The sequence below is a fragment of the Caloenas nicobarica genome, chromosome 1, assembly GCF_036013445.1.
Source record: "Caloenas nicobarica isolate bCalNic1 chromosome 1, bCalNic1.hap1, whole genome shotgun sequence".
In the NCBI taxonomy this organism is placed as follows: domain Eukaryota; kingdom Metazoa; phylum Chordata; class Aves; order Columbiformes; family Columbidae; genus Caloenas; species Caloenas nicobarica.
The window spans coordinates 1,691,617-1,717,260 of NC_088245.1; the positions used below are offsets into that span (position 1 = coordinate 1,691,617).

Below are 25,644 nucleotides of genomic sequence, written 5' to 3' on the forward strand. Positions count from 1 at the left end.
AACAAGAGTTTGAGGACAGACTGAAAATCAAGAGAATTTCAGCAATCAAGCCCTTGTATCAGTGAGGGAACCCTCTTGCGGGATGAGGGAAAAGCCTGTGGGAACAGCAGAAGGGATGCGACACGTTTGGAGGACTGTCCCTCTGGACCACGTTCCCAGAGGGAGCTCCACCACGGCAACATCTCCGAGCACAGAACGTGGGCTCCGACCCAACTATTTTCTCAGCTCAGGCAGATTTTTTCCGTAAGGCCGAAATCTCACAACCAAATCCCAAATGAATCCCGCTCCAAACACGCCAGCAATTAATCAGATCAAAAAAAAAAAAGAGTGGCCAGTTTGGAGACCCATGAGATTTAAGGAACTGAGTTGTGCCCAGGGCACAACAAACCCCTCTCCTACATTTTGAGCTGGATCGCGCCTGGTGCCGGATCCCAGGACGGAGAAACGTTCCACGTCTTCCACAAATCACATACAGCTTTGGGAAGCCCCAGCAAAAGAATCAGCAGGAGTCCGGACCAAGATTTCCACAATTAATGTGAGCAGACTGTCCAGAGCAGCCCCCTGCGTGTTTCTCCCAAGGTATCACGTCCGAGATTTCCATCCGCCTCTTCCATCGGCTACTGATGTAAATCTGCGCAGAGAGCGCCCAGCACTTCAAACACACCGCCAGCATTTGTGGGGAAAAGCACAAACCCCTCACCTTGTTTTAGTCTGTTCTGTCCAGGCAAATTCCCCTGTGCCCACACTCTGTCACGTTATTCAGATTTACAGAGCGAAAACGAGCAGGTAATGGATAAAAACTTGAACGTTCTCAATTCAAATCCAGCGGTTCATACTGGTACGAGCAGTCCTGCCTTGTCTCCACAGCACGAATCTACACTGTGTCTATAAAGGGGCAAGATTAGAGCTACAAAACCAGCCCGTAACACATCATACCTGCTAAAATATTTAGCAAAAAAATACAACCCAATCCCTTTCAAGACTCTCAGCTTGCTCCTACCAGTCTAGGTGACTTATGGCCTCGCTGCTTTTATCTCCTCCTCATCTTGGTATACTAATTTAGCTTTGTGTCAAATACAGCCAGCGAAAAAGTCAAGAGAAAAGAGCAAAATCCGGACACAAGTCAGGTTTCCAACAGAATAAGAAGGTCAAAAGCTTTACCTCAAGACCACAGAAACTCAAAGGGCGCCCTGAGGACCTGAAGATAAATTATCTCAGTCCCAAGAGCATTTTAATGGGAGTAAGTGTCGAAAATATTTAGATGATGATCTGGAAAGTGAGTTTATTTTCAAATATCGGTTCAGAAGGGTTGCCAGGAGAGAGACACAAGGGACATTTTCTGCAGCTGATGACAGACTCCACCTATAGCGTCTGAAACGTGGCAGAAGCGCAAAGGCCAAGGGCGCCACGAATCAGCGTGACAGTAACAGCCACAGCGCCCTGTCGAGATCCAGGCTCCATTCTTCAGGGTTGAGCTCGTAGGAAGTCGTTTCTTGGGTTAGAATGAGAAGCCATTTAAAGCATTTTGGTTACTCGGAGCTGGGACCAAAGAAAGACCACACGAAACCTTTCAAATCTGAAGTCAGATCTTTCAAACCACCGGTCGCAAACAGAGCGGCCACTGGGGATTTGCCTGTTCCAGGGTCGAGTTCCCATCATACGGGGCCACCCACCGCTCTAGGGCTGCATCCCCCCTGTATTTATAATTAAAAAAAAAAAATGGTTAGGATTCAAATTCACACCCAGATCTCCCAAAATCCCAGACGAACATCACGGCCAACAGATGGCTGGTCTGTTCGCAGGGTTGAGTGGTTTTTTCCTGGCAAACACTGAGCCTGAAAAAGAAAAATAAATCCCTTCATTAAGTTTCTTTAAGTTATAAGCTTGGGCAAATCAGTTTTCCAGCTAAAAATATCGCACTGAAAATACTTTTACGAGCCTAGTGACAAGTGGCCATGAACACCCCGGCCCAATGCAGCAGACGAAGCAGAAAGAAAAATAAAGTTGTATATTTATCTACATGGATCTCAAGACAAGTTGCAAATGGTCGTTACCAGAAAGCAAGTTCTCGCTTCCTAAGGATCTCTGCTATGTCTTCTACTTATGGAGACTTGTCTACAGTTATTCTTCCAAGAATCTGACCAGAGAAGACATTCTAAATATATTAAAAAAAAAAAAAAAATCAGCTTTGCTACCTGAGCAGCTCAGAACTGATCTTTGAGGAAATAACTCACCATCTGCCTATTTGGTGACAAAGGGCGTTTTAAAATGACATTAAGCCAGTTGATTTTTTTCCTTCACCAATGCAGTGGAAGCGGAAAGATGGTCCGGAAAGCCCCGTTCTGCTTGCTCGGGCCAGCGGTGTGAATTCTTCTCAAGTGTTTGCAAGCAGAATTTTTGCCACATAAATAACCTCTAGTATTGGGACTGAGGTTATTTGTGTTTATTTGCTTACAAAGGCGAGGAGCCCTGGGATTTAGCAAGTCCAGCTCAGTCGTGTTGCTGCCCCCGAGCCCTCCTGGGCTGCTTTGCCTCCTCTAAACTCCCTGATTTTGTTTTTTATACAAGTTTGAAACCACAGCCGGCACCAGGACTTCAATGCTTGAAGCATGAGGAGTATCTATTCTTATTTTCCCCAAATAAAAGTCCCTGCTCTTTACCCACATTTAACTTTCTTCACGCTTCTCTGTCTCTCCCTGCAGCACATCAGAAGGACACTCAGAAGCGAAAAAGGTTATAAAGAAAGGAAAAAAAGCTCTTTGAGCAGCAAGAGGCAGCACTTTTTAGTTACCCTACTTGTTCCAAACTTGAGAACTCCAGGCTAAACTCATCCAGATTATTAAAATCCACTGGTTTTCCCCCAAGCTAGTTATTCTCGTTGCCACAGGGCACCGCTCGCAGGCTCCAGCTTCAAGCAAAGGGGTTTTCTAGCACCAGAAATCAGTTCGTTATTTGCCAAAGACGTCGTGTTGCACAATTTCAGGTGTCAGTACCCACAGCCCCGTGGTCTGAATCAGCCCCAAGACAGGGCTGCAGTTTTATCTTCACGTCCCTGGGGCAAATCTCCTTCTTCATTGGGCTTGTGCAGGAAATCCCACAGCTTTGAAAGACACTAAACTCACCTAAATCCTGCAGCGTAAAGAGGGACGGCAAGTAGAAAACTCTGAAGACAACCAGATTTCCCAGCCCTACACCCTTTTTATTGCGCCAAGGAGCCAGAGACAACGTCACAAAGAGGTTGTTTCGCTCCTTGGGAGATGACGGCCAGTTATGATCGCAGCTGAAAATGCTCTGGAAGTGAGCGAATAGCAAATAAATAACCATAAAGCAACCTGCGCTTGGTTGCTGAGATTTTATTTCATTGCACGCAAGCGTTTTCTTGTTAGAAACGCAGTTTTGCTTAAAAAAAAAAAAACCCCTTCTCACTCACCGCTTCTCCACCAGATTTTAACCAACTGAGGTGAGGAAGAACAGAAAAAATAGCATTATTAAATTATTCTGCATACACCCTTCACAACTTCACATCAAGGGTGGCAAATTTCCCCAAGATAAACACCCACATCACCGGCAACCCCATCAAAAGGCACTTTCCAAGCGCGGCCACGTGTACCGAAAGACGCCTCGAGTGCGATGGGGCTTTTTGGAGCAGCTCCGCTCTGGTTTCCTCTCCTTGGAGCTCCTGCCGATTTACACCTGGCCGCTCGCCACTAAACTTCGCGCCAAGAAACTGGCACAATAAGGAAAAGGTAGAAGGAAAAGCCAGCGTTCCCCAGAAGATACTTTGCATACGAGTTGCCAGCTATGAACTGATTAGAAACTAAATCAGCATTTTTCCTACGCTCCAGGCGTCAAACCTGGTTTTTCCTCACGAGAAGTGAAGGGGACCGCCACAAGAAGATAAGGTACATCTCATAGCACGCTGGGTTGAGTAATACTGCCCCTTTTCCTTCAGAAAATAAATTAATTCATTGCCCACCCCCAGCTCTGTGCTGTTCTCTTGCAAAGCTGCAACTTGTTTAGAAAAAGAGATATTAACAGCAGACAAACACATATTTTTTTGCATAGAGAAAACAGATTGGAATAAACTTGAAAACCGCGTTCTCAAGCTTGCACTGGACGGGTCAATATTTAATTGCAGCGGCGGCACCGAGAGCTCCTTCACGATCAGATTAGACGTGAACACGACCAGTGTCATTTTGACAGCAGGTAACGAGCGCTGATTACTGCACAATTCATTTGCATTTACCGACGAGGAAGAACGCAACGTGCCCAAGTGTCAGGCCCTCGTTTGCCGAGGCACCATGAGCCAAGCGCGAAGCAGCAACACGTACCGGCTCAGTGACGCCTTCTGGTTTGCTCACAAGATAACTCCGTTTCAGTGCTGCACGTTGGACAAAAACGGCTTGAAACCACTTAAAACCGTGACCTCGCTTAGTCAAGGTGAGAAGATTTTTAAACACGAAAGGAAGGGACTGGACTTGATGAAAAGGAGTCGCAATGACGTTGTGAGCGACGCAGCTTAAGTGATGCTCCTGTGCATGATGACAACGCAGCGTTGTCTCCACATTTCTTCACGTTTCAGTAAAAGAGGACACTCTAAAAACCAGGAGAATTTAAGTGCGATTAGTCCGTAATGATAAGCAGCTGTCAACTAGCAAACTCCTTAAATGGATCCTACCTGGAGACTTTACTGCGACCTTTCTGGACCTAAAAGGGGCCAAGAAGAAAGATGAGGACGGACTTTTGAGCAGGGCCTGTCGCGATAGGAAAAGGGGTGATGGATGTAAACTAAAGAAGGGAGATTCAAGCTAAATAGAAGAATTTTTTTTTTAATTATGAGGGTGGTGAGAGCCTGGCCCAGGTTGGCCAGAGAGGTTGTGGATGAACCATCCCTGGAGACATCCCAGGTCAGGCTGGACGGGGCTCTGAGCAACCTGAGCTGGTGCAGATGTCCCTGCTCACGGCAGGGGGGGCACTGGGGGACCTGGGAAGGTCCTTTCAACCCAAATGAGTCTATTCTGTGATTCTATTCTCCCAGAAAGGACTTCAACACGCAGAGCCGTGATGCAGGAGGTTGTCTGGGATAACCAGAGAAGCAAAAAGTCCCCAAAATACGACCACACTGGTCTCCTCGAACCCAAAGCTCGAGCCTCCCAGAAGAGCTTAGTCCAAGCTGCTCACCTGGCGTGAACAAGGTGGAAATAACGGGAAACCTCACGCTCTCAGCATCGAGCCAGAAGCCACAGAATTCACTCCACTGACATTTAAAAAAAATCAGTCACGGGGGAAAGTGAAGTCAGATCCCGAAGCACGGAAGACGACGGCAGGAGCAGTTCACACGGCCACAGATCTAAGCCAAACCACTAGATATTGTATTTGCGTTGCTACAGCTGCCATCAAGAGAAGTTTGTTACCATGGTGATTGTCTATACTGGTGGGAACGGAGTATTTAACGCAAGAATAATCATCAAACTTTTCAAACGAGTCAGAAATTTCAAGTGCATTTCAAATGAAACATCTGAAGGAGAAAACGAAATAATTTCTTTTTCTAGTTGTGTTGGGTACAATTGATTTTTTTTTTCTTTGTGAGGATTCAAATGCCCAAACGCTTCTGAAAGAGAAACCGTGGCTGTAAAACCACAGAATTGAGAGCGTCACCCCAAACGTGTGCTAAACCTGACACCAAGCCTAAGCTAAAACCGCCTTTCAGGGGCTGTGTCCCATCACGTGTTTTACAAGAACATACCAGGTCTGTTAAAAGCAAAACGCTTTTCACATATTTGCACGGTTGGAATACTTCAATAATTTAGACTTCCCGAACGCGTGTATTATTTTAAGATGTGGCCTCTTCCCTCAAGTGAAGTTGGGTTTAGGTTTCTGTAGACTTTACCGAATAGCTTTTTCACTCCAAGAAACCTCCAGAGTCATTTAGAAACTGCGAGCGTGTCGAGCCAGCTCAGCAACGGCGACACAAACCCCCGAACGTACAAACCACCAGCTCCTGAGGCTGCAAAGCCCTTGGGACGCGACACGTTTGCAGTCAGAACATACAGATGCAGGGGAGGCCAGAGCTGAGCTTTGGCAAGAGCTTTTATTTAAGAAAAAAAAAAATCTAGAAGGTCTTGATTTTAGAGAAGATAAAGAGTTTAACAGGGGGGAAGGAGAAAGCGTCAAAGGAAATATTTTCATTCTGGTGAATTCAGAGGTATATTCTGTTGATGATAGGCTTAATTTTAAGATATTTTGGCGCAGTTGCCAGTTCTGGAATCAGTGTCCCCATCATCTTTGCTTCCCTTTACCAGGATCTTTTCTTGCCTGCAAGGGACGCTGAATTGGGTGGCAGAGACTCACCCAGGGGACGCTGATCCGCTGCATCGGCTTGAGCTACATCGTAACACCGACTGGAGAAAGCGTTAAACACGGGAATCCTGAGAATTGTTTTCGTAAACGCTTCACACCAGGACGTCTCTCCAACAAAAATCCTGACGCCCTCTCTAAAAGAGGCTTCGCACAAACTCAAGACTGAACTATTAAAACATCGGGGTGGGGATGAAAATCATTTAAAGTCCTGTGTAGGGCTTGGAATCAGAACAACGTATCACGACGGCTCTCCGTACGTAATTCAGTGGGATTTTTCCATTTTTGTGCGTGTACACGCACGGCAGAGGTGAGGCTCACCACAAAGCGCTGCTTTAGCGCAAAACCCCTGGCGACACACCAGGAACTGCCCCCTGCAATAAGCACACGCGACGAGGACAAGACGCTTGGTCGCCTTCCCAACGAGGACAAAAGGGGTTGGTGACGCGGCTGGAAAAGAGCTGTGGGGCACCCACGTCGCTGTGTCGCCTCCGCTCGCTTTAAAACCGGGTCTGTGGAAGAGCTTGGCTTTGCTGATCTTCGCTGTAAGCCTAAATGAGCCGGCAGCTGGAGCAAACGGAAACATCGGAGCAGAAATAAAAGATCGAGCTGGTCCATAAGCAGCTCTTACACCAAGGAGATTGAGCTATGTACAGCACAGCATTGGTTTGCAAATACATGGAAATAATCAGGTATTTCTTGCTCACTGAGGTCACACTTGTACTGGGTGGTTTGGGTTTTTTTTTTGTAAACCGCCGTCTTCAGAATTGAGGCAGCGACAACTGCTTGAAATGGCAGCTAGAGCAAGCCAGGCTTAAACTGTTAAGCAAGACTCAAAGCCCAGGGCAAGCATTGGATAGTGCCAGTGAAAATTAAGCCGAGCTGGTGTTTGTTCAACAACAATTAACGTCCTGCGCTTATGTGCTTAATATAAAAAAAAAAATCCTACTAGTGAACTGTCACCCATTCGGGTGTTTTTGGTACCAACCAGAGCAATAAGGTCTCTCAAGGACATCTTGGAAATTATTTTTCCCTCTGAAGAACAGGGTACAATTGACATTTGTTTCTTACAGAATATTTTGCTACTTGAGACAGAAGCTCCAACATTCCTGAGCCTTCTTGGAACATTATCTGCCAGTCCTCAAAGAAACGAGCTTTAAAACAAATCTCAGAAACCACTGGGATTTCTACAGCACGGGTGTAGGAAACAAAAGCAAACTCAAATTGAAAATTAAGCTAGAGATCAGAAAAACTCCCTTGACCTCGAGTAACACAGGGGAAAAGCCATCGCGTGGCTTCAATCCAGATTTGCCACCACCCTTAACAGCCCAATCTGAAGTAACACACGATGCTCCATCAGACACAGGTGTTCGTCTCGGGGTGCGTCGTACCCCGAGCCATCTGCGGGTTTCTGTTCCTTTCAAACCAGTTTATTGGAAATACTTGGTTTTTTTCAAGAACAAGTTAAATTCTGCTCTTTTCTTATTTTCAGGTTCAGCAGACAATGCACAGACTGGCTCACTAGCAGGTGGAAAATCATCAGGATGAGCATCGTCCCTGGGGTTCTCTACTTTTTCGGGGCTTGCACTGATACGTTCATTAACAAACCGCTGTCATTAATAAGTCTGTTGATAACGCACCCACGAACAGCTCCGATAGGATTTTTACACACAACATTGTTTGGTTTCTTTTTAAACCCAAACGACTGACCTGAAGGACTTTACCCCTTGTCTGAATCACAGAATGGGTGACGTTACGACAACCAGAGTTTCCAGCACAGACCATACGCTGTTTGCTCTCAAAGCGAAGCAGAAGGTGAAAAAAAAAAGCCATTTAGGAACAAGCACCTTTCAGACCCCGGTCTTTCCAGGTCACCTGCAATATAAAAACACCAAACAGCCCCACGTACCAGGAAACGACAGTTCAGTTTTGCTAAAATAAAAGGTGTAGGAGCTTCCTACGTGCCACAGTTTTGTACACAAACATCTACAACAATCCAATATGCCGCTGTCATCGCTATTAAACTAATTATCTTCGTTATTCTTACTATGTAATGAGAGCAATGGGGCACTGCCGCCTATTCAGCGCTTCCTCGGTAGATCCTATAAATAAATCCAACATCCCAGGGCTGGTTGTAAATAGACAAAACGCACAAGGCAAATGGCTTTGCCTCAGTTTTATTTTGTTCAGTCCGTCTGGCCATCGGTATTTAAAGGTTTAGCTTACAAAGACGGGTCTAGCACTCGGTTTTCCGCCTACCCCAAGTCAGGCCGGGTTCCGCTGTACCCATCAGTCGAGAAAATACCGACAGACGCGCGTTTCCAAGGGTCGATATTTGCTGTTCCCATCCATCAAGCCACTAACTCCAACCGCAAACACTTCTGTCAGTTTATCACCAAACCACCCGTAAAAAGTTCGCTGCTTTATCAGCCTTGGAAATTTAAGAAATAAGGCTGGTGCTTCAGCATTTCTTCTTGCATCCAGTTTCCTTTTGCACCAAGAAGTTAAATACTCGCCTGCTAACAAGTGTTTCTAAAAGTCTCGAGCGTTTCCGAGGGGTTTTTTGGCCTTTCCCAAAGGATTAACCGCACAGGATTTTCCTGAAGTTTAAGGGATAAAGACACATTGTGTTCGAGAGGAAGACATGAAAGAGCCACACTGGGCGACTAACAATGACCCCCACACCAGCTTCCTTGTGCGATGGAAAGGCAATTTTTCGGGACACGGCGGAGAGGTTGCCAAGGAAAGAGCCAACAAAGCATTTGGGGTTTTGTTCGGAGACGTGAATGCACCAGCTGTGGACAAAACCACGGCCCGGGTGGCACCGGTGCCCAGAACCGAGGGTGCCCTCACCCCGGGACACCCACCACGCTGCATTCTGCACTGGCAAATATATCAAATACCTTTTTTTTTTTTTTTTTTTTTACAGTTTCCAGGCTTTGAAGACCGGGCTGTCGCTCAGCAGCTGCACCAGAAGCAAAAGTGAGTTGTCCAGGCTGTTTCCCAAGCGTTGCGGCTTTTTCTAGCGATGCAACGCTCCAATCTCAGCATCTCACAGGAAGGTTTGGGTTCATTAAAGCCACCATTAAAGCCTCCAAAATCCGGCACAAGTGACACCAGCGCAATCGGAAGAAGGGAAAAATGTAGGGTGTTTATTTTTTTTATAACATGACCAGCAGGACAGCTGAGGGTGTTGTTAAAACACAGGAACGCGTCATCCTCATTGCTGCGGCCGGGCAGTTTTCTCCGAAACAACCTCCGAGCACATGGAAGGGCTGGAGAGAGGCTGGGAAATTTCCCTGGAAGGTTTTTTCCTAACTGACCATCTTAAAGCACTTGGAAACAAAGCTGCTTAACCAGCAGAGGCACCAAATCCAGGCGGAGAGGGGCAGCGGGGTCCGAGGCGCGAGTTTGGACCCGCCAGAGTCAGGAGCTTCACGTTACGGCCTCAAGTTGCACCAGGGGAGGTTTAGATTGGATATTAGGAAAAAATTCTCCATGGAAAGGGCTGTGGGGCATTGGAACAGGCTGCCCAGGGCAGTGGTGGAGTCACCATCCCTGGAGGGGTTTAAAAGGCGTTTAGACGAGGTTCTTAGAAACATGGTTTAGTGCTAGAGTTGGGTTGACTCAATGAACCTGAGAGTCTCTTCCAACCGAAGTGATTCTATTCCATGATTCTACGATCATCCAGCCCTTTTGCTTCTGATCCAAGAGCTTGTTCTAGCACACCTGCTCCGGCTTAATTATCCCCCTTCCCTCTCAGCTCCCTAACGAGAGGTGCATCAGTTATCTGACGACAGGAGCCCAGGGGAGTTTTATAAATGAGCCATCCCAATTTACGTCCATGTTTTTTTGCCCCGATAGCTGCAGGAAGAACGTTTGCCTCAAGCTTTCCTGCAGGAATCACAACACCTGAAGTTTGTTAAAAAAGCAGTCAATCTAAAACCGAACTTTGCAATCGAGTTTTGCATACATCACCGTAATACAAGCCACGTTATCAATATAAATGCTATTGTGAGACCACTGCGATTCCCAGCTTTTAGAGTGTTATTGAGCTTTGGAGAGTGAAGGCAGCACTTGCTTATAATTAGTTAAATTCAGCTGAAACAGAAAATTCCTTGACATCATCTGCTTGGCTCGCCATTAGAGAAGGGACAAAGGAACACTCCTGCAACCGCACTAAAACCTAATTAACACAGTTGAGTCGTTAGCGGGGTGCAGCTGGCTGAAAAGTGGGAGTTTGAAGGATCTCCTCCTTCAGAGACGAGCTGAAAAAATGAAACAAGCCAAAGCTTACGCCACTAGAGAACAAAAAGCCGAGCGCTGACCTCCGCCAGATGCTCTGAATTACAGGTGACCCCCGGCAGACCCGGCGAGGGTTTCAAAGACGCGCATTTCTCGCAGCCTCCTTTCATAAATCAGAATTAGGCAGACTTGACACACTTTAAAGCCATTTTGGATGACGATATTACCAATCCACAGAAAACCCCTCAATTAGCCAGCATAAATAAACAGAATCCCCAAACAAGCGAGGAAGTTAAAATAAAGGACGGCTTGGAACTGCGGAACCAACACGCAGCCTGGAAATTTTCCCTCGTACGGTCAGAATAACTTACTTTCCATCTCTTAATTTTAGCAGGGATGTGGGGCTTGAATGAAAGGAGGTGGGAACGTTCTCTACTCGAGATTTACTTTAAGGTTAAAGAGCAAAGCGCTTCCCCCTTTGCCCCGAGCGTTCGCATCCCCAAACGGGTGCAGATCTCCGGCAGCAACCAGAGTTCAGCAACACACAGATTTTGGGCTACGGAGGCAACCGACTGATACACGGGCAACCAAAAACGGGACAGGTCTCTCCTTTTATCTGCCAAGAGCCACTATCGACGCAGACACGACTCGAACCTGTTATTTGCGGAGGGGGAAGCTCCATATTCGATTACTTGCTCAGCGAACCGCGTGTGCTCTTCCCCACAATTCCATCTCCGCACGGTGTTATTCAGGAATTTTGCAAACGAAGCTCAGCGGTGTCGCCGCTCCGTGCGATTCGAAAGTAAAAAAGCGGATGGAGATTTCACCCCTTGTCTTCAGCAGGTTGTAGAAATAGGGACCGGGATATAAAGCCTCGCGCTTCTGGCTCATACGCTAAATTTAGTCCGGTCTGGTAATGACCTAAACCCAGCTGCTGTGGGTTTTTGTGATACGATGCCGCCTGGTCAGCTCCGTTCGGTTCGGAAGAGAAGAACGCGCACGCCGCAAAGTCCTGATGCCATTCGGGTGACTGCAGGGAAACCGAATGGCGAAAAATAGTTATCGATTCACGCCGATACACAACGGCTTTGAGCCAAGCGATTTCAGCTTCTGGTCCACCCCGTGTCTTGCTGAAGAATCAGGTGAACATTCCCCTCCACCCCGTGTGTTTTACATGCTCTTGACCACAATTTTTGTGCCTTAAGGAAAATAAGCAAGAGAAAACTAACGCCAGCGACAAGTCACAGTATTTGCAGAAGCACAGAACCTGCCAGGTCAGGACCTTCTTTCCTTTAAGGGGCTTTTTTGCTGTTTGAAGCCCCTTATAAAGGAAAATAAAAAGCCTTCACCGTCGTAGCACCACACGCCGGACTGCGCAGCAACAGATCCCCAGCTATTTGAAATAAAATCAGCGGAGGATTATGAAGTTCACCTGTCTTCAGACTCGCTTCTGGTGCCTTCCAAGTTTGCAGAAAGCTGGGGAGAATTGCACACCGAATATCCTCAGGTGCCCTAATTACACCGAACTTCAGGTAGCGGCAAAGAAACCCATGATTTTGGAAGCCACCGAGAGGCACAGAGGACAAGCTAAGGACCCACTTGCTGCAGAGCTGTACATATTCAAATATCATTTTAAAAAAACACACTAATACAACCTGTGACCCTGAAGAATCCTGTTGTGCCCCAGCCACACCGAGCAGGAAGCAACTGGATAAACTCAAGTCCAAACAAAAAGGAAACTACATGAAACGCAATATTTATCAGCACAGGACTAAAACTTTTGGGTCTAACAAGACAGAGACGCTGGTTCAGACCCAAACCAGCCGGTTGTAATCGAAGCTGTTCTCATACACGAGTCCCACTTGCACAACCAACTCCAGAGAAAAACTGCTGGAGGAAAATACTTTGTAAAGCCCCGTATCCACACGCACAACATTGAGAAGAGGCACCACCTTTGCACGACAGCCTCAAATTGCCGTCGCTAGAATCCCCACAAAGACAAAAACCCTGCAAAACACATTTCTTGCTATGACTAAACAGGTAAATCTTTGCTTAACCAGGAATCTTTTTCCAACGTGTCACATCGAAGTGATGAAATATTTTTTTGCGCCCTGAATTCCAGCGCAAGAATCATCCTCCGGCTTCAATGTATTCCGAGCATCACACTCGTCTCCTAAACAATCCACGCTCTAAATCTGTAAAACTGAGTTTAGCAGCAGAGGATGGGCAGGTGGTTTAATCACCTGGTGGTCAATACACCTTGTAGGACTGAATATCAAGTTCATTTTAGAGCAAATTTTCTTATTTCTTTCAGAGCCTTCTCATGGATACAAAGGCTTAACACTATATTATTGCTAATCGTTTCAATTTTACAATATTGTTTCATTTGGCAAGATGCAAGTCTCGATATTACGTTGGGGAAATTCAAGCAGTGACCAACAATTAAAATGAGGTTCGTAGTTTAAATGTCTCACTGAAGCTATGGGAACGTATTTCTTTGGTCGTGCACCTCACCACAACTCCTGTTTTGAGCCGTTAGCGCTGGGGCTCTTCTCCATGTGTAAAATCTGTAAAAGTAGAGCAAAATCTCCTCCTCCTTGCTCCAAACAAGGCAAGTATTTAAGTTCAGTTTTTCAGGGCAACCTTCTGGTCACGCTGCCAACATCAGACAAAAGAAAACACGGCAGAAATCATGAAGTAATAAAAAAAACCCCTAACTTATAACTTTCTCAGCATCTGCAAGCCAGAATCTGTTTAAATCCAAGACCTCAGAGCTTTACACCAAACACCCGAGTTCATGATGGTGTCCACAAATTTAAAAAGCGGGAGGCAGCACCAGCCGTAAACTCACAGCCAGCCACGAGAAGGGCGAGTTAACACCTCGCGTTCCTTCCCTTTCAAGGGACGCAGAGTGACGAGGATCCGATTTCTGCCATCTCAACTTCTCAACCGAGCGCCGTCGCCCTCCGTGTCTCAAAGCCGCACTCACTGGGATCTGAGCTCACCCGAGTAACCGTGCGCGGATTCCTCCCTAGGCCGGGAGTATTAAATGACTTACGATGCCAGGCCTGTTAAACAAAACGCCCATCACGGAGCTTCCTTATTTTCGCTGCTTCCCTCATTTCACAAGTGAAATAGCGGCAGGTTGAAAGCCTTAAAAAAAAATATAAAAACAGGAGGTGGCTTCGGCAGCACCGAGGAGTAAGTCAGTATAACCGTGCTGAGTCACATCGCAGTTAGATTTGACATTTCCAGGATAAATGCTTCACTCCTAGAAGTTTCTTTATCTCAGCCTTGTTTACCTTACAATCCTGTCATACAAATTACAGGATTAAAAAGCAAGGCCACCACCAAAACTCCTGCGGAAATCAGTCTACGCCACGTTATTCTTGTCCAAGCACGAAGCAAATACCTTCAAGAAATATCGCGCCGCTACGGAGGAGGTAAAAACGGAGGTTTAAAACCCGCCTCGCTGCGACGTGAAACCAGCGCCCTGCGTTCCGATTCAGCCGTGTCGGCTTTGAAGATCCGCAGGAGAAGGTCAGCGAGTTTGAATTAACGGTATTAGACGGAAGAAAAACACAACTGGTTTCGTTTGCCGTCAGCAGAGAGTGTAACAGAGCGTTAGATTCCACCAGCGTCCCCCGATGAAGATGCTTTGGTTGGATGTATCAGCAGGGAGGAACCTTTCCCCACCTCTAAAAAATAAAAATAAATAAATGAATTAAAAAGGGACTATTCCCCGAAGCAACCAGCTTGGGAACACATGGACACAAAGGCAAGTTTTGGACTTCACCTGTCACCAACTCCGTGCCACGTTCTGTTCCTCCAGGTTCCAAAAGCACAAGGTTCCTCTCGGTTCAAATCTGATACTGGGTTTAAAAAAAGCCAAAAGCGCTCTCCTCAAAATGCACTTAAAAACCAAACCTGGTTTCTTTTCAAAATAACCAAAAAAAAGATCTGGCTTTAAACCATCTGCAGTTGACTGAGCAAGACTTAGAGGAGGAGCAGGTGTCCCTAAAACCAAGATGAGTTTTAACTCTTCAACCGCATCCACACCCGTGATCAAAAACCAAACTACCTCTTCGCAGCACAGTTTTAAAAGAGCATATAGACCTAGAGACTACTTGAAGAACAAAAATATTTTTGAGCTCTGCAGACAACCTGGGTTTATGTTCTCATCCAGCTTTTCTACTGAAAAAAAAAAGTGTCATTGGACCTTGGGCCCTGCCCAACGTGTCGTTTTGTGGCTCCTGGTCCTGCCACCGTCGAGACCGAACAAAGCGACACGACCCACTGAGAAAGCGCTTAAGTTAATAATTTATCAATCTCTTCAACTTTGCATCTCTTAATCTGCCACACCGGAGGTTACGCAGGGACACGCAGGTCCACTTCAGTGCCACGCGTTGATTTTTCCCCTTTTCATGCTTGATATCTGCATAAATACCTGATTCTATCCTAAACCCCATTGGGTTTTAGTCAAAATCTCAGACTTTCCAGCCTGCCAGAGTCTCTCTCTCCAGCGCAAACACACTTAATCTTACCTTTCAACATCCTCCCTTGCTCAGGGGCCAGGAACAGGCAGGCTGAGCATTTTTCAGCCTCTCTAAATACCATTTATTCATTACACATCTCCCTACCTCAGCCCCTCTCGTTCACCTCCATTCGAATATCGTCCGTCCCAATATAGTCACGACAAAAGGTCCACAGATGATGGACTAGAAAAAAAAAATCAGCTGTTACACAGAGAGTATCCGGGTAATCAGGAAGGCAGCGGCGATTTGCACATGTATAATTTACATTTTAAGTCCCCTGCCACCGCTCTCGTGGGAGAGAGCGCTCGAGGCCGGGTGAAAAACCCACTGGAATTTGGAAATAATGCACAAATTTATCTAACAATCAACTGTCAGCTTTTAAGCTCAGCCTTTCGCAGGGGATGCCGGATGCCTCCAGGGTTAAGCTCGCCTAAAGGGCTGTGACTGTCACAAATGAAGACTTTTCCTAACGAAAACATCAATGCAAATTTAAAACATTCATTTTTAAGGGTGTATCATGAAAAAAATGTAAAGCCAGCTACCGCCGGATAGTGCAAAATGTTTCATAATAATCCACCCAGACACTATTTGTATGATCTCAAAGAAAATGTCTTCTGTTTCTTTCTTCTCCAAGGAAAGCACGCACCAGCATAACGCAATAATTTCTGGAAAGCAGCATTTGACCCTCTGAAAAAGACAGAAAAATCCCTTCCTCACGCCGAGTCACAAATATCCGCACGTCTACGATGTTCGCCGTATGCGGATCACGCAGAATACGCGGGTGAGCTCTGTAATTTGTGGTTTAAAAGGGATTAGAGTCGACAGACCACCACCGCCTGGCTTTAAAAACGAGGCATGCGGATCCACCCCTCTACCTGATCCGAAACGTTTAACGCCAAGAAAATGCACTGTGAGTGATTTGGCTTCCCTTGGAAGGCTGAATCAATTTGCTCCGGGGAATAAGTCAAATGATTTAAGACTAGAGGACAGCTCTTGGAAGCTGCAACGGTAAGAAAAAAAAATAAAAATATCTTAGTCCTGAATCCAGCACCAGCCTCAGTTTGCAGAGAATCATTAATGGCTGCGTAAGCCCAAGAGGCAGCAAAATCACCTTTTTTTTTTCCTCTCCGAGAGACTAAATCCACCTTCAATCTCAGAGAAATCGTTATCAGAGAGGCTGAGGAACTGGAAGGAGATGGAGATGGAGGATGAGGAGATGGCATCGAGAGGTGAGCGGTCGTAAGGCCGAAGAAACCGAGCGGGGACGGCAAAGATTAAGCTGAGATTGTCTTAGCGATGAGTAAACGCTTGGACTTCTCTCCAAGGGCCAAGCAGCATTCGAAGCGCATCGGAATCAAGGAACAAATAATTCTGAACATCCCGAGGAGGTGGAAAAAAAAAATAAATAAAAATCAGCAGGGAGATGAAAAATAATAATTAAAGAAAAAAGAGAGAAGCGCGTGGTTCTGCCAGCAATAAAACCCACTCGGACCGTCTCCCCGGGATGCGGTGGAAGATCCATCACGGGTGTTTTCTAACAGCGAGGGCAGTTTTCCCGCAAGCTCCCCACTCGAATCGACAGCATGCAGGCTGCACAACCGTGTAGAAACCAGAGACGGCAAAGCCGGATGATTCCTCGGTCACGCGAGCTCTATTTTGGTGAAGAAAAACAAAGAGCGACGCTCCGCGTTCGTTATTCCAGAAATACACGGACAAAATCCGCGGGGAAATGGAGGGAGTGAAAGGAGGGGAGCGGAACATGCGCAGTAAGACACACAATGAAACGCTGAACTCCTATACACACCCACATATAGAATTTGCATTCAATATTAAAAATATATATATATGTCATTCAGCAGTCTCTCATCTTCGCTGTCAGAATAACGTCCAGAACCGCACGAGAGCAAAGCAGAAAATTCCGACACCTCTCCCTCGGCATCGCATCACCTCTAATTAAAGCAGACGCTAAAATATAGTTATTTGGCTGGGAACCTACGCCTGTCGCTTTAACTGTTGCACTTTCCTGCCTTAACAACAACTTGTTATGTGTTTATCCTGGTTATGGCTCCGATTAAATCACGGTTTAAGAAGGGCACCGACTACCAACAGGTGCTGAGAACATGAAGTTCTGCTGCAACCAGCAATCGCTCCGCGCTGGGGCGGCTTCAGATGCACCTCGCTCTTCCTAACAGCCCGATTCCTGCCGCTTTACCTCGCTAGAATTTTAAAAAAAATGAAAATAATTGAGGAGAAAAGTCTACCAGGACTCTGAATTTAAGGACTCCTTCCGCAAAAAGGATACACAGAAGGGCAGAGGGCTCTAAGAACGGGATCCTGCCCAAGAAATTGAAGTTATTTGGGCGAAGGGCAGCCCGCGTTGTCCTCGGGCATCTCCCCCTCACTGCCGGGATTTGCACGGAGGCAGCAAATCTGGAGCCTCCGAGGAACGAGCTGCCCCCACCTCATCCCACAGCCATCCGGGGATCAGCTCCGCACGCCAAATCCTCCGGAAAAGGCGCTCGGCACCTCGTAGGGTTCGCTCGGCACCTCGCAGGAGTCGCTCGGCCTCCAGTCTGCTCGGCCTGCTCCAGCTACAACAGGTAGGCACAAGGTAAAACGGTAATTAAGCATAATAGTTGATGTTCTTCTAAAAACAAGGTAAGAAAACACCGTGCAAAACCCACGCTTTTGATGAGCTCAGAAGAAGGTGGCGGCACAACACGGGGCAGCATCTCCTGCTTGACGCTCGGGTATCAAAGCCTCCAGCGACCTCGAGGTTTTGCTTAGAAGCTTTTCATAAAATTGCTTTTTATGTTCTTAAAATAAAAGAACATAACTTTAACGCCAGCCCACGGCGATAGCCAGAACCAGGACGAAACGCAAGCTGTACTTACACGAAGATTAAATGTAATATTTCTCCGGCAAAGGAAACAAAGCAGAGCCTCATCAGGGGGCATCTTGGACTTAATCCTACATATTAAGACTTGAACGGGGTTTGGAAGATTCGCAGCAGCGCTCGAGGTTCCCGGCATTGGCTGAGAAATGTGGAACACGTGGGAGCGCGTTTCCAAAAGCTCACCGGGATTGCAAGATGTGTCGTGATGACGCTTAAAAACAATCACCTACTACGAATTCAAGCCTGTCCGGATCACAGATCTTCACTGAAAAAAAGAAAAGAAAAAAAATACCAAGCATGCCCTTCTAGACACAGCAGCAAAAGGAGAGCAGGGACACCATTTCACAATGCAAAGCCACTTGTTTTACTGAAATCCTAGCTGCTTTTTTTTTGCTTTAAACCGTTACTACAAAGAAACAGCCTCCGCGATTTGTTTAATCAGCATTTAGTAAGGTAATGGCAGTTTAGTCTTAAGAACTAGGTATCTAATCCTAAAGACGACTGCCACGCTATTCAGAATACCAAAAATCACCACTTGGAGTCTGGGGAACGAGACGGAGAAATAGTTAAAATTACCCCTACGCGGAGCGACACAAAGGCTTTATTTTTCTTATTTTAAATAGGGCCGGGATGTCAAGCTCAAACAGGCGCTCTGCTCCGAGCTGCCTCAACCGAATTCATATTCTACAGTTTCATCTCAACGACCAGCGCAATTATCTGATTAAGCAGGTGCATGGTGCTTTCAGGTCCGTTTGACAAGCGCGAGCTTCAATAGCCCCCACGATCAAACCGTGACGAGGCAACAATGGAAGAGCGAATTTACAGCCCATCCTTTCGCGGGGGGGGAAAAAAACCCCCCAAAATAATCCAGCCACCAGCGAAACCGCCGCATTCAGCTCTAAAAGCAGCAAGATGATACCCTTGGAAGTTGTCATTAGGCAACAAAGATGATTTATTTTTTTTTCCTCTAGTCGGTTTGGTTTTGGCAGAATGATCCGTGGATTTTACGTTCTCGTAACGGCAGGTAGCAGTATATATTGTGAGCAGTGCTTAAAGTGGGTTTTATTTATAAGCCACAACCTGTGCCAGCATTTCTGAGTGTTTTGGGGAAAGGAGGGGGCTCCCCTGGTTCTGAAACGGGGCCGTCGCCACATCTTTGTGCGTTTTGAAGCACCACGGTGCGATTACCCTCATCCCCGGAGACCTCATTAAAACGGAGCCCCAGAAGTAGAGCAGAAAAGAAGTGTCGCGTGACATTTGAAAATTCACATTCTGACTCGTAAAAGTTTCCAGAAATGTCTACCCTTTTAAAAAAAAAAAAAAAAAAAAAATTAAACGACAACAAAACCCCACCAAACCCTACCAAAACAAGACATTCCAGCACACACGCTCTTCCCTCGGGGACAGGCCAAAGAGAACAAAGCCACGTGATCGGCCGATTGCTCAACGCGGCTCTTGGAAGGTGTTCAAGTCGGATGATAAGTGTGGTGTTAAGCCTATAACGAACAGAAAAAGGAATTTATCCCAAATGTAAACTGTGTTCTACCCTTTGCCTCAGCCCACCTCAGCGGAGCAAACACGGGGAGTTTCGTGATTACAAAATACTCCGGCAGGTAAACTAAAGAGCTTTGGACCTTTATTCTCCTTGACTTAGGACGAGCCTAAAATTAGAAAGGAGCGCAACGCTCTGTGTATTATGCTCCCCGGTAGCTCCGATGCTTGTTACAAACCTTCAGCTTTGTAAACTGGTCGGAACATGAAGCTGGGCACTATTTATAATTCTTTTCATGCACAGAACAGGGCGACACTTCCCTTTTCCAGCTCCGACGCTTTAAAAATAGAGCTCGGGGACTACAACCCAGCCAGGAGCATCTACCCACAAAAGGAGGAAAATAAATCAGCGCAAAATAAACTCCCGTCCAAGGGGAGGCTGCAAACGGCTCGTCTTGGAGCGTCCGTCTTGCTCCTCGATGCAGAACAATAAGCCCCAGCTTGGAAGTGGGAAAATCGGTCTGGGGGGGGTTAGGGGCGTCGGGGTGTGACCCCAAAACGGGTGTAAACATGCTGGCTGGGACACCCCATCAGCTGCCGGTTCGCTCCGCCCCGGCCCCGGTTTCCGGGTAGTAACAGAGCAGCCAATCCGCGGAGCTGCGAGCTCGGCCCGAGGCCTCTTCCCCGAAAAACACGGCTCGGAGGGCAGCAGCTCGCCCCAAATCTGGGGGGGAACCAGGGATGGGATCCCCCTCGACACCCTTCGGTCCCCGGGGTGGGGGGGACATGCAGAGATTTGGCCTTAAGCGCCTCTACCAGCCCGACGAGACATCCCTGCGATTCCAGGCTGCTGGCGAGGGGGTCCCGAGGTGTTTTGGGGGGGCGCGGAGCCTCTTTACAAAGCCCCGCTCGCAGGTGGGGTGCAGGCAGTGCCCCCCCACTCTGTGGGTACACGGGAAACTTCAGCAAACGCGGTGGGGGGCAGCAAACCCCCCAAAAGGGGAGGATAGGGCCTGCCCCGGTGTTTGCACAAACGGGGAGAGAAACAATGAGTGACTCAGAGTTTCAGCACATAATCGGCCGGGCGATTATTAAACGCGGGTTCGACGCATTAACGCACGGGGCTTCCCCCCTCCCCACCTTCCGAGGGCCGAGCAACCTCTCCCCTTCTTCCCCGCTCACAAAGGAGCGTCCACAAAGGGCCACGGATGTGGTAGGATTGAAAACTGGGATAATAAAAAGCCCCCCGTTCGGCTCCTAAACCTGTCAGAGCAGGAGAAGGCAGCGGTGTTATTCACTCTGCCCGGCACCCCCTCCCCGCTCCAAAAGGTAGCCCTTGGCAGGCCATAAATCCCTGCCATTATTCTCCATCGGAGACACAAAAAGGGAAACTGTAATGAAAATGGCAGCAAAAAGGGGAGGAAAAAGAAAAATAAAACCCAACACAACAACAAAACCCTGGAGCCCCGGGGAGGAGCAGCTTTCAAGCACATTCCTTCAGATGAGCCCTTCTCTGGTCACCTCCTCGCTCCCACATCTCAAATCAATCCCTTATTTCAGATCGAGCTTCCAGAGATGAGAAACTCGCGTCTCGGGAGCCTGGGCCTAGTGAGCTGAGCTCAGCCCGGGCAGGCGAGGCAAGTCAGACAAACAACAAAAAAAAAAAAGGCTGGGGAGAGAGGGAGGGAGGAGTGAGGAGTCATCTGACACATCCAACTTCCCAAGTTTGTTGTCCGCAGGACACCGACCGCTCGCCCCTCGAAATGCCGGGAAGGTCGCGCTTCGCCGTTGGGTTTCTTTTGTCGGGGGGGAAATGATAAAAGAGAACAGAGCAGGAACTACCAGCGTCGGGAGGAATGTCAGATACTCGGGGCTTCCTACCTACCGCCGCTAGAAATACACAGCGAGCGAAGCCACTTGAGAAAAACCTGCTCTTTGTCTCCTAAAATGCTGCGATGGCTGGAGATGTTGGCTACAAACCGAACAAAAAAAGGGGGGGGAAAGAGAGGGGGAGGGGAAAAGGGAGAAGCAGCAGATCAGGTTGAGCCTCGGCCCCTCTCCGGCCCAGATCTCCTTCCAGGCTATCCCTAAGGAAGATTATTTATTTTCCCCCCCACATACGCACACTAAACAGCTGGAATTCCCGACCCTCCTCCCCGGTGCGATTAAGCATCGATCACAATCGGCGTTCGGCAGAGTACGACATGTGTGTAACTTTAAACCCCCGGATAAAAATAGCTCCGATTCAAGCACGATCGGTAGTCATTTCCTATTTGCTTAAAAACAAGGCGAAAAAAAAAAAATATATATATATACGAAGAGCAGCTTTGTAGAGAGAAATGCACAGGCTGAATGGCAAACAGAAGTTTCCTTCGATAAGCCACCCTCACGGCACAAACAGGAGCGGTGCTGCTCCTCCCTCCCCCACCTCCAAAAAATAAAGAAAAAACCAAAAAAACAACCACAAAATCCAAGTAAGTTTATCTGTCTCTGGAAACTAAATCAGACCCGTTTCTCGACCCCTTTGACACTTAGAGCTGCCAGACCCGGGTCCTGCCGAGGGTGTTCAGGCACGTTTGGGCAATAGAGGTGAAAAACATTTTGGCCACTCTTGTCATTTCTAAGCCCTCTCGATCACCACCTCGTAAAAAAACAAACAAACAAAAAAACCAACAAACCAATCCTAGAACCAAATTCCCAATGATATTTTTCAACGCCACCCACACTCCAGACAGAGAGAACAAGGATTTGCCACCCTGTGAAAGGCCAAGAATAAAGAGAAGGAAGAAAAATATAAACAGATCTATCAAGGAAGGCGGGGAGGGGGGGGAATAATAAAAATAATAAAGGCTAAACGAGCTGGAGCGTTACATAAATGGACCTCTTCTGAGATGGGCGCCCTTTGCCCAGCCCCTGGTCACCCAGTCCCCTGGGGGGGAGCCCCTCTGCTCCCCCCCGCCCCAAATTAAATCCCTAAGCCAGCAGCAGAAGCTTCGTGAACTGCAGGCTGAAATCGGGGAGGAAATAATAAGAATAAACACCACAAAAGCCTTCCTTGGGGCTGCGGGAGCTGCTCTCTCCTTCTTTATCCCCCCCGCCAACTCCAGTGGTTGGGGGGGAAGTTCAGCAAGAGGGGGGCACCTGCGGGGACACCCCCAGGGCACCCCGGCTGGTGGGGTGAGGGGGATAAACCCCCCAAAATAAGGGATGGGGGGCGGGTTGAGGCCTCCTCCCTGGTAAGGGGGGCCCCTCACCCCATTGTGGGGGGGCAAACCCAACCCGCAGCTCTAGGGACAGGCCTAGGCCTGGCCTAAGCAAGGGCCGATGCCGCTGCCCGGCGGGGGGCGACACCGGAGGGGGGTCCCCGGTTCTCCCCCCACCCGGTGCAGGCCCGGCCGAGGAGGCGGAACCCCCCCCGGCGGAGGGTGACGGTGCGGGAAGGATACAGCTTGACCACGTCGGTATCCATCCGCCTCTTGCCCGGGCTGGGGGAGGACATGGTGGCCGCGGCCGCCCCCGGTGCTCCGGGCGGGCTGTCAGCGCCGCCGACCGGGGACGCCGGGCACCGAAGGGGAACGGGGGGGGCGCCGGGCTCCGAGTCGTTGGGACCCCCCCCCCGGCTGCCGCTGTCGGCGCTGCTGTCGCCGCTGTCGCCGCCGCCTCCTGCTGTGGTGCCGCCGGTGCCGCCGCCCGGGCCCCGCTCCGGTCGCCTCTGCCGGAGCCTCTCTCTGGACCCCTGACGTCACCCGCAGTGACCTCACCGCCCCGCAGCGCCGCGATTGGCTGAGGAGGAAACGCCGCGTCGGCCCCGCCCGCCCCGCGGCACGCCGGGAGTTGTAGTGCTGGGGAACGGAGCGGGTGAAGCACTAGAGGGGCCGCGGGTTCGAGACCCCGTGGGGGCCAATCGCGGGTGTCCCCACCCTGTGGGACAGAATCACAGGCTGTCAGGGGCTGGAAGGGACCTCGAAAGCTCATCCAGTGCAACCCCCCCGCCGGAGCAGGAGCACCCAGATGAGGTTACACAGGAAGGTGTCCAGGCGGGTTGGAATGTCTGCAGAGAAGGAGACTCCACAACCTCCCTGGGCAGCCTGGGCCAGGCTCTGGCACCCTCACCGGGAAGAAGTTTCTTCTCAAATTTAAATAGAACCTCTTGTGTTCCAGTTTGCACCCAATGCCCCTTGTCCTATCATTGGTTGTCACCGAGAAGAGCCTGGCTCCATCCCCCTGACACTCACCCTTTACATATTGATAAATATTAATGAGGTCGCCCCTCAGTCTGCTCTTCTCCAGCTCCAGAGCCCCAGCTCCTCAGCCTTTCCTCACCCGGGAGATGCTCCACTCCCTCCAGCATCTTCGTGGCTGCGCTGGACTCTCTCCAGCAGTTCCCTGTCCTGCTGGAGCTGAGGGGCCCAGAACTGGACACAATATTCCAGATGAGGTCTCACCAGTCACCTGGGGAAAGCCACCACTGAACCCAATCCATTCCCCCACGTGGCACGAGTCACCGTGCCAGCTTTCCGATGTGACACCGGCAAAGCATTTCCCCGTGCCTCAGTTTACCCAACCGGACGGGGCGGGGGAGGCACCTGCCAGCGCCCCGGAGGTGACAGCAGGACGCGTGACCATGGTGCTAATTAGTTTCTCTCTGTGGCGTGGCACCTCCACGCCCGGGGCGGACATCCCGCATTCCTGACCCCGGCATCACCCCAAAATTTACCCCAACGCTTCCGCCCCGTGTGATGAGGAGACACAGCCGAAGAATCCCAAAATATCTGAGAAAAGCAGTAACTTCACCCCACAAGTGTGTGTGTGTGGGGGGGTGACTTCCTCCAATTATGGGCCAATATCCCCTCCAGCCTTGAGTCGGTTTGGGGCTGGAGGTAACGCACCTGAAAGGGGGGCAGATCCACATCCCAGGAGGAATTTGGGGGTTGGGAAAGGGGGTTATAATTGAGCAGAGCAGGTAGAGAGCTTGGGAGAGAGGGTCCCCCATTTTCCCTGTCCTCACTGTTCCCTGACTGGTTCCAAGCAGCTGGGAGAACAGAATGAGGAAAATCAGGATTTTCTCTGAATTTCTTGAAATCTTTGTATTTCACCCGTGTAATCTCACAGCTTTGCAGTGGGGATAATTTCAGGGTGACGGGGACCATCCTGTTGCTTTTGGGGTGTCTTATGACCACTCGTGCAGCACCCAGACCCCCATGTGTGGGTGCACAGCAGGTTTAGGGGCTCTTCTGACCCGCCAGGGTCTGAAAATTGGGGTGCACCCCACGCTGGGGTGTTCCACCAATGCCCAATCCATTTTCACCCCTTTGGGGGTACCCAAGTGATGTGGCTGGGGTGACACCTTCATCTCCACCCTGACTCCCAGCCCAGAAGGGCCATGGGGTGAGGCAGCTCTTCGTTAGGGCCATGTAATTAGGATTCTCTTAGGAAGGGAAGGTGACCCACCCAAACTCAAGCCCTGCGTGGATGCAGCCACAAATCTGGGGGTTCAGGGAGAGCAGCTGCTGCCTTCCTAGGCACAGGATGGCCAGAAAATGCCCCAAAGGGAGATGGGGGCAAGATGAGACGCAGATGAAACCCTAGAGCTGGGGCTGAGGAAACTGAGGCAGGGGCTCCTCCCTCTACAGGGGGTTCCTTTACTCAAAAGAAAAAAAATACACTAAAAAAAGACATTTCCTTGTGTCTTCACTCACATCCGTGTGGCTGTGGAGGCCCAACTGTGCCTGGGTTGTCTGTGGAGTCTGAACCCTCCTCAAAGCCCCTTCCCCGACATCCTTAGGGATGAAGATGACAGATCAGGGTCTCCCTTCTTGGCTTCTTCTCCCCTTTCTACAAAGACCAGCCCCTCCCCAGCACCCAGCCTTGTGGTCTTGAGCCATGGGAAGCCCTAATCCACGTCTTCTCAGGTTTTGGCTTCATCCTGGGTGATTTAACACCTTGGGGAGGCTCTCAGCCCCCAGATAAATCTGCTTTGGGCAGCTGATTGATGCTGGGGTATATCAGGCCAGGGGCATCTCATCTTTGCTGAGACAACGGCAAAGAGCCCGAATTGGGCAGGGGAAATGGTGAAACGAGGAGTGGGAAACAGGAGAAGGAGGCAGCCAGACACTGATC

The 25,644-nt window shown here is 48.8% G+C and overlaps 1 protein-coding gene across 2 annotated transcripts in view; it reads right to left on the bottom strand.

The window, feature by feature from the left end:
• UBE2H (ubiquitin conjugating enzyme E2 H) overlaps positions 1–23,259 on the bottom strand; it is a 51,749-nt gene extending 28,490 nt beyond the window's left edge. Inside the window, exon 1 of one of the 2 annotated variants that reach the window (XM_065636189.1) lies at positions 22,971–23,259. In XM_065636189.1, coding sequence (XP_065492261.1) covers positions 22,971–23,023 — 53 coding nt within the window. In that variant the 5' untranslated portion in view covers positions 23,024–23,259. Of the gene's footprint in view, positions 1–11,256; positions 11,443–22,970 lie in introns of those variants that run through there. The other variant, XM_065636199.1, reaches the window with a different exon arrangement.
• Between the last annotated feature and the right edge of the window lie 2,385 nt (positions 23,260–25,644).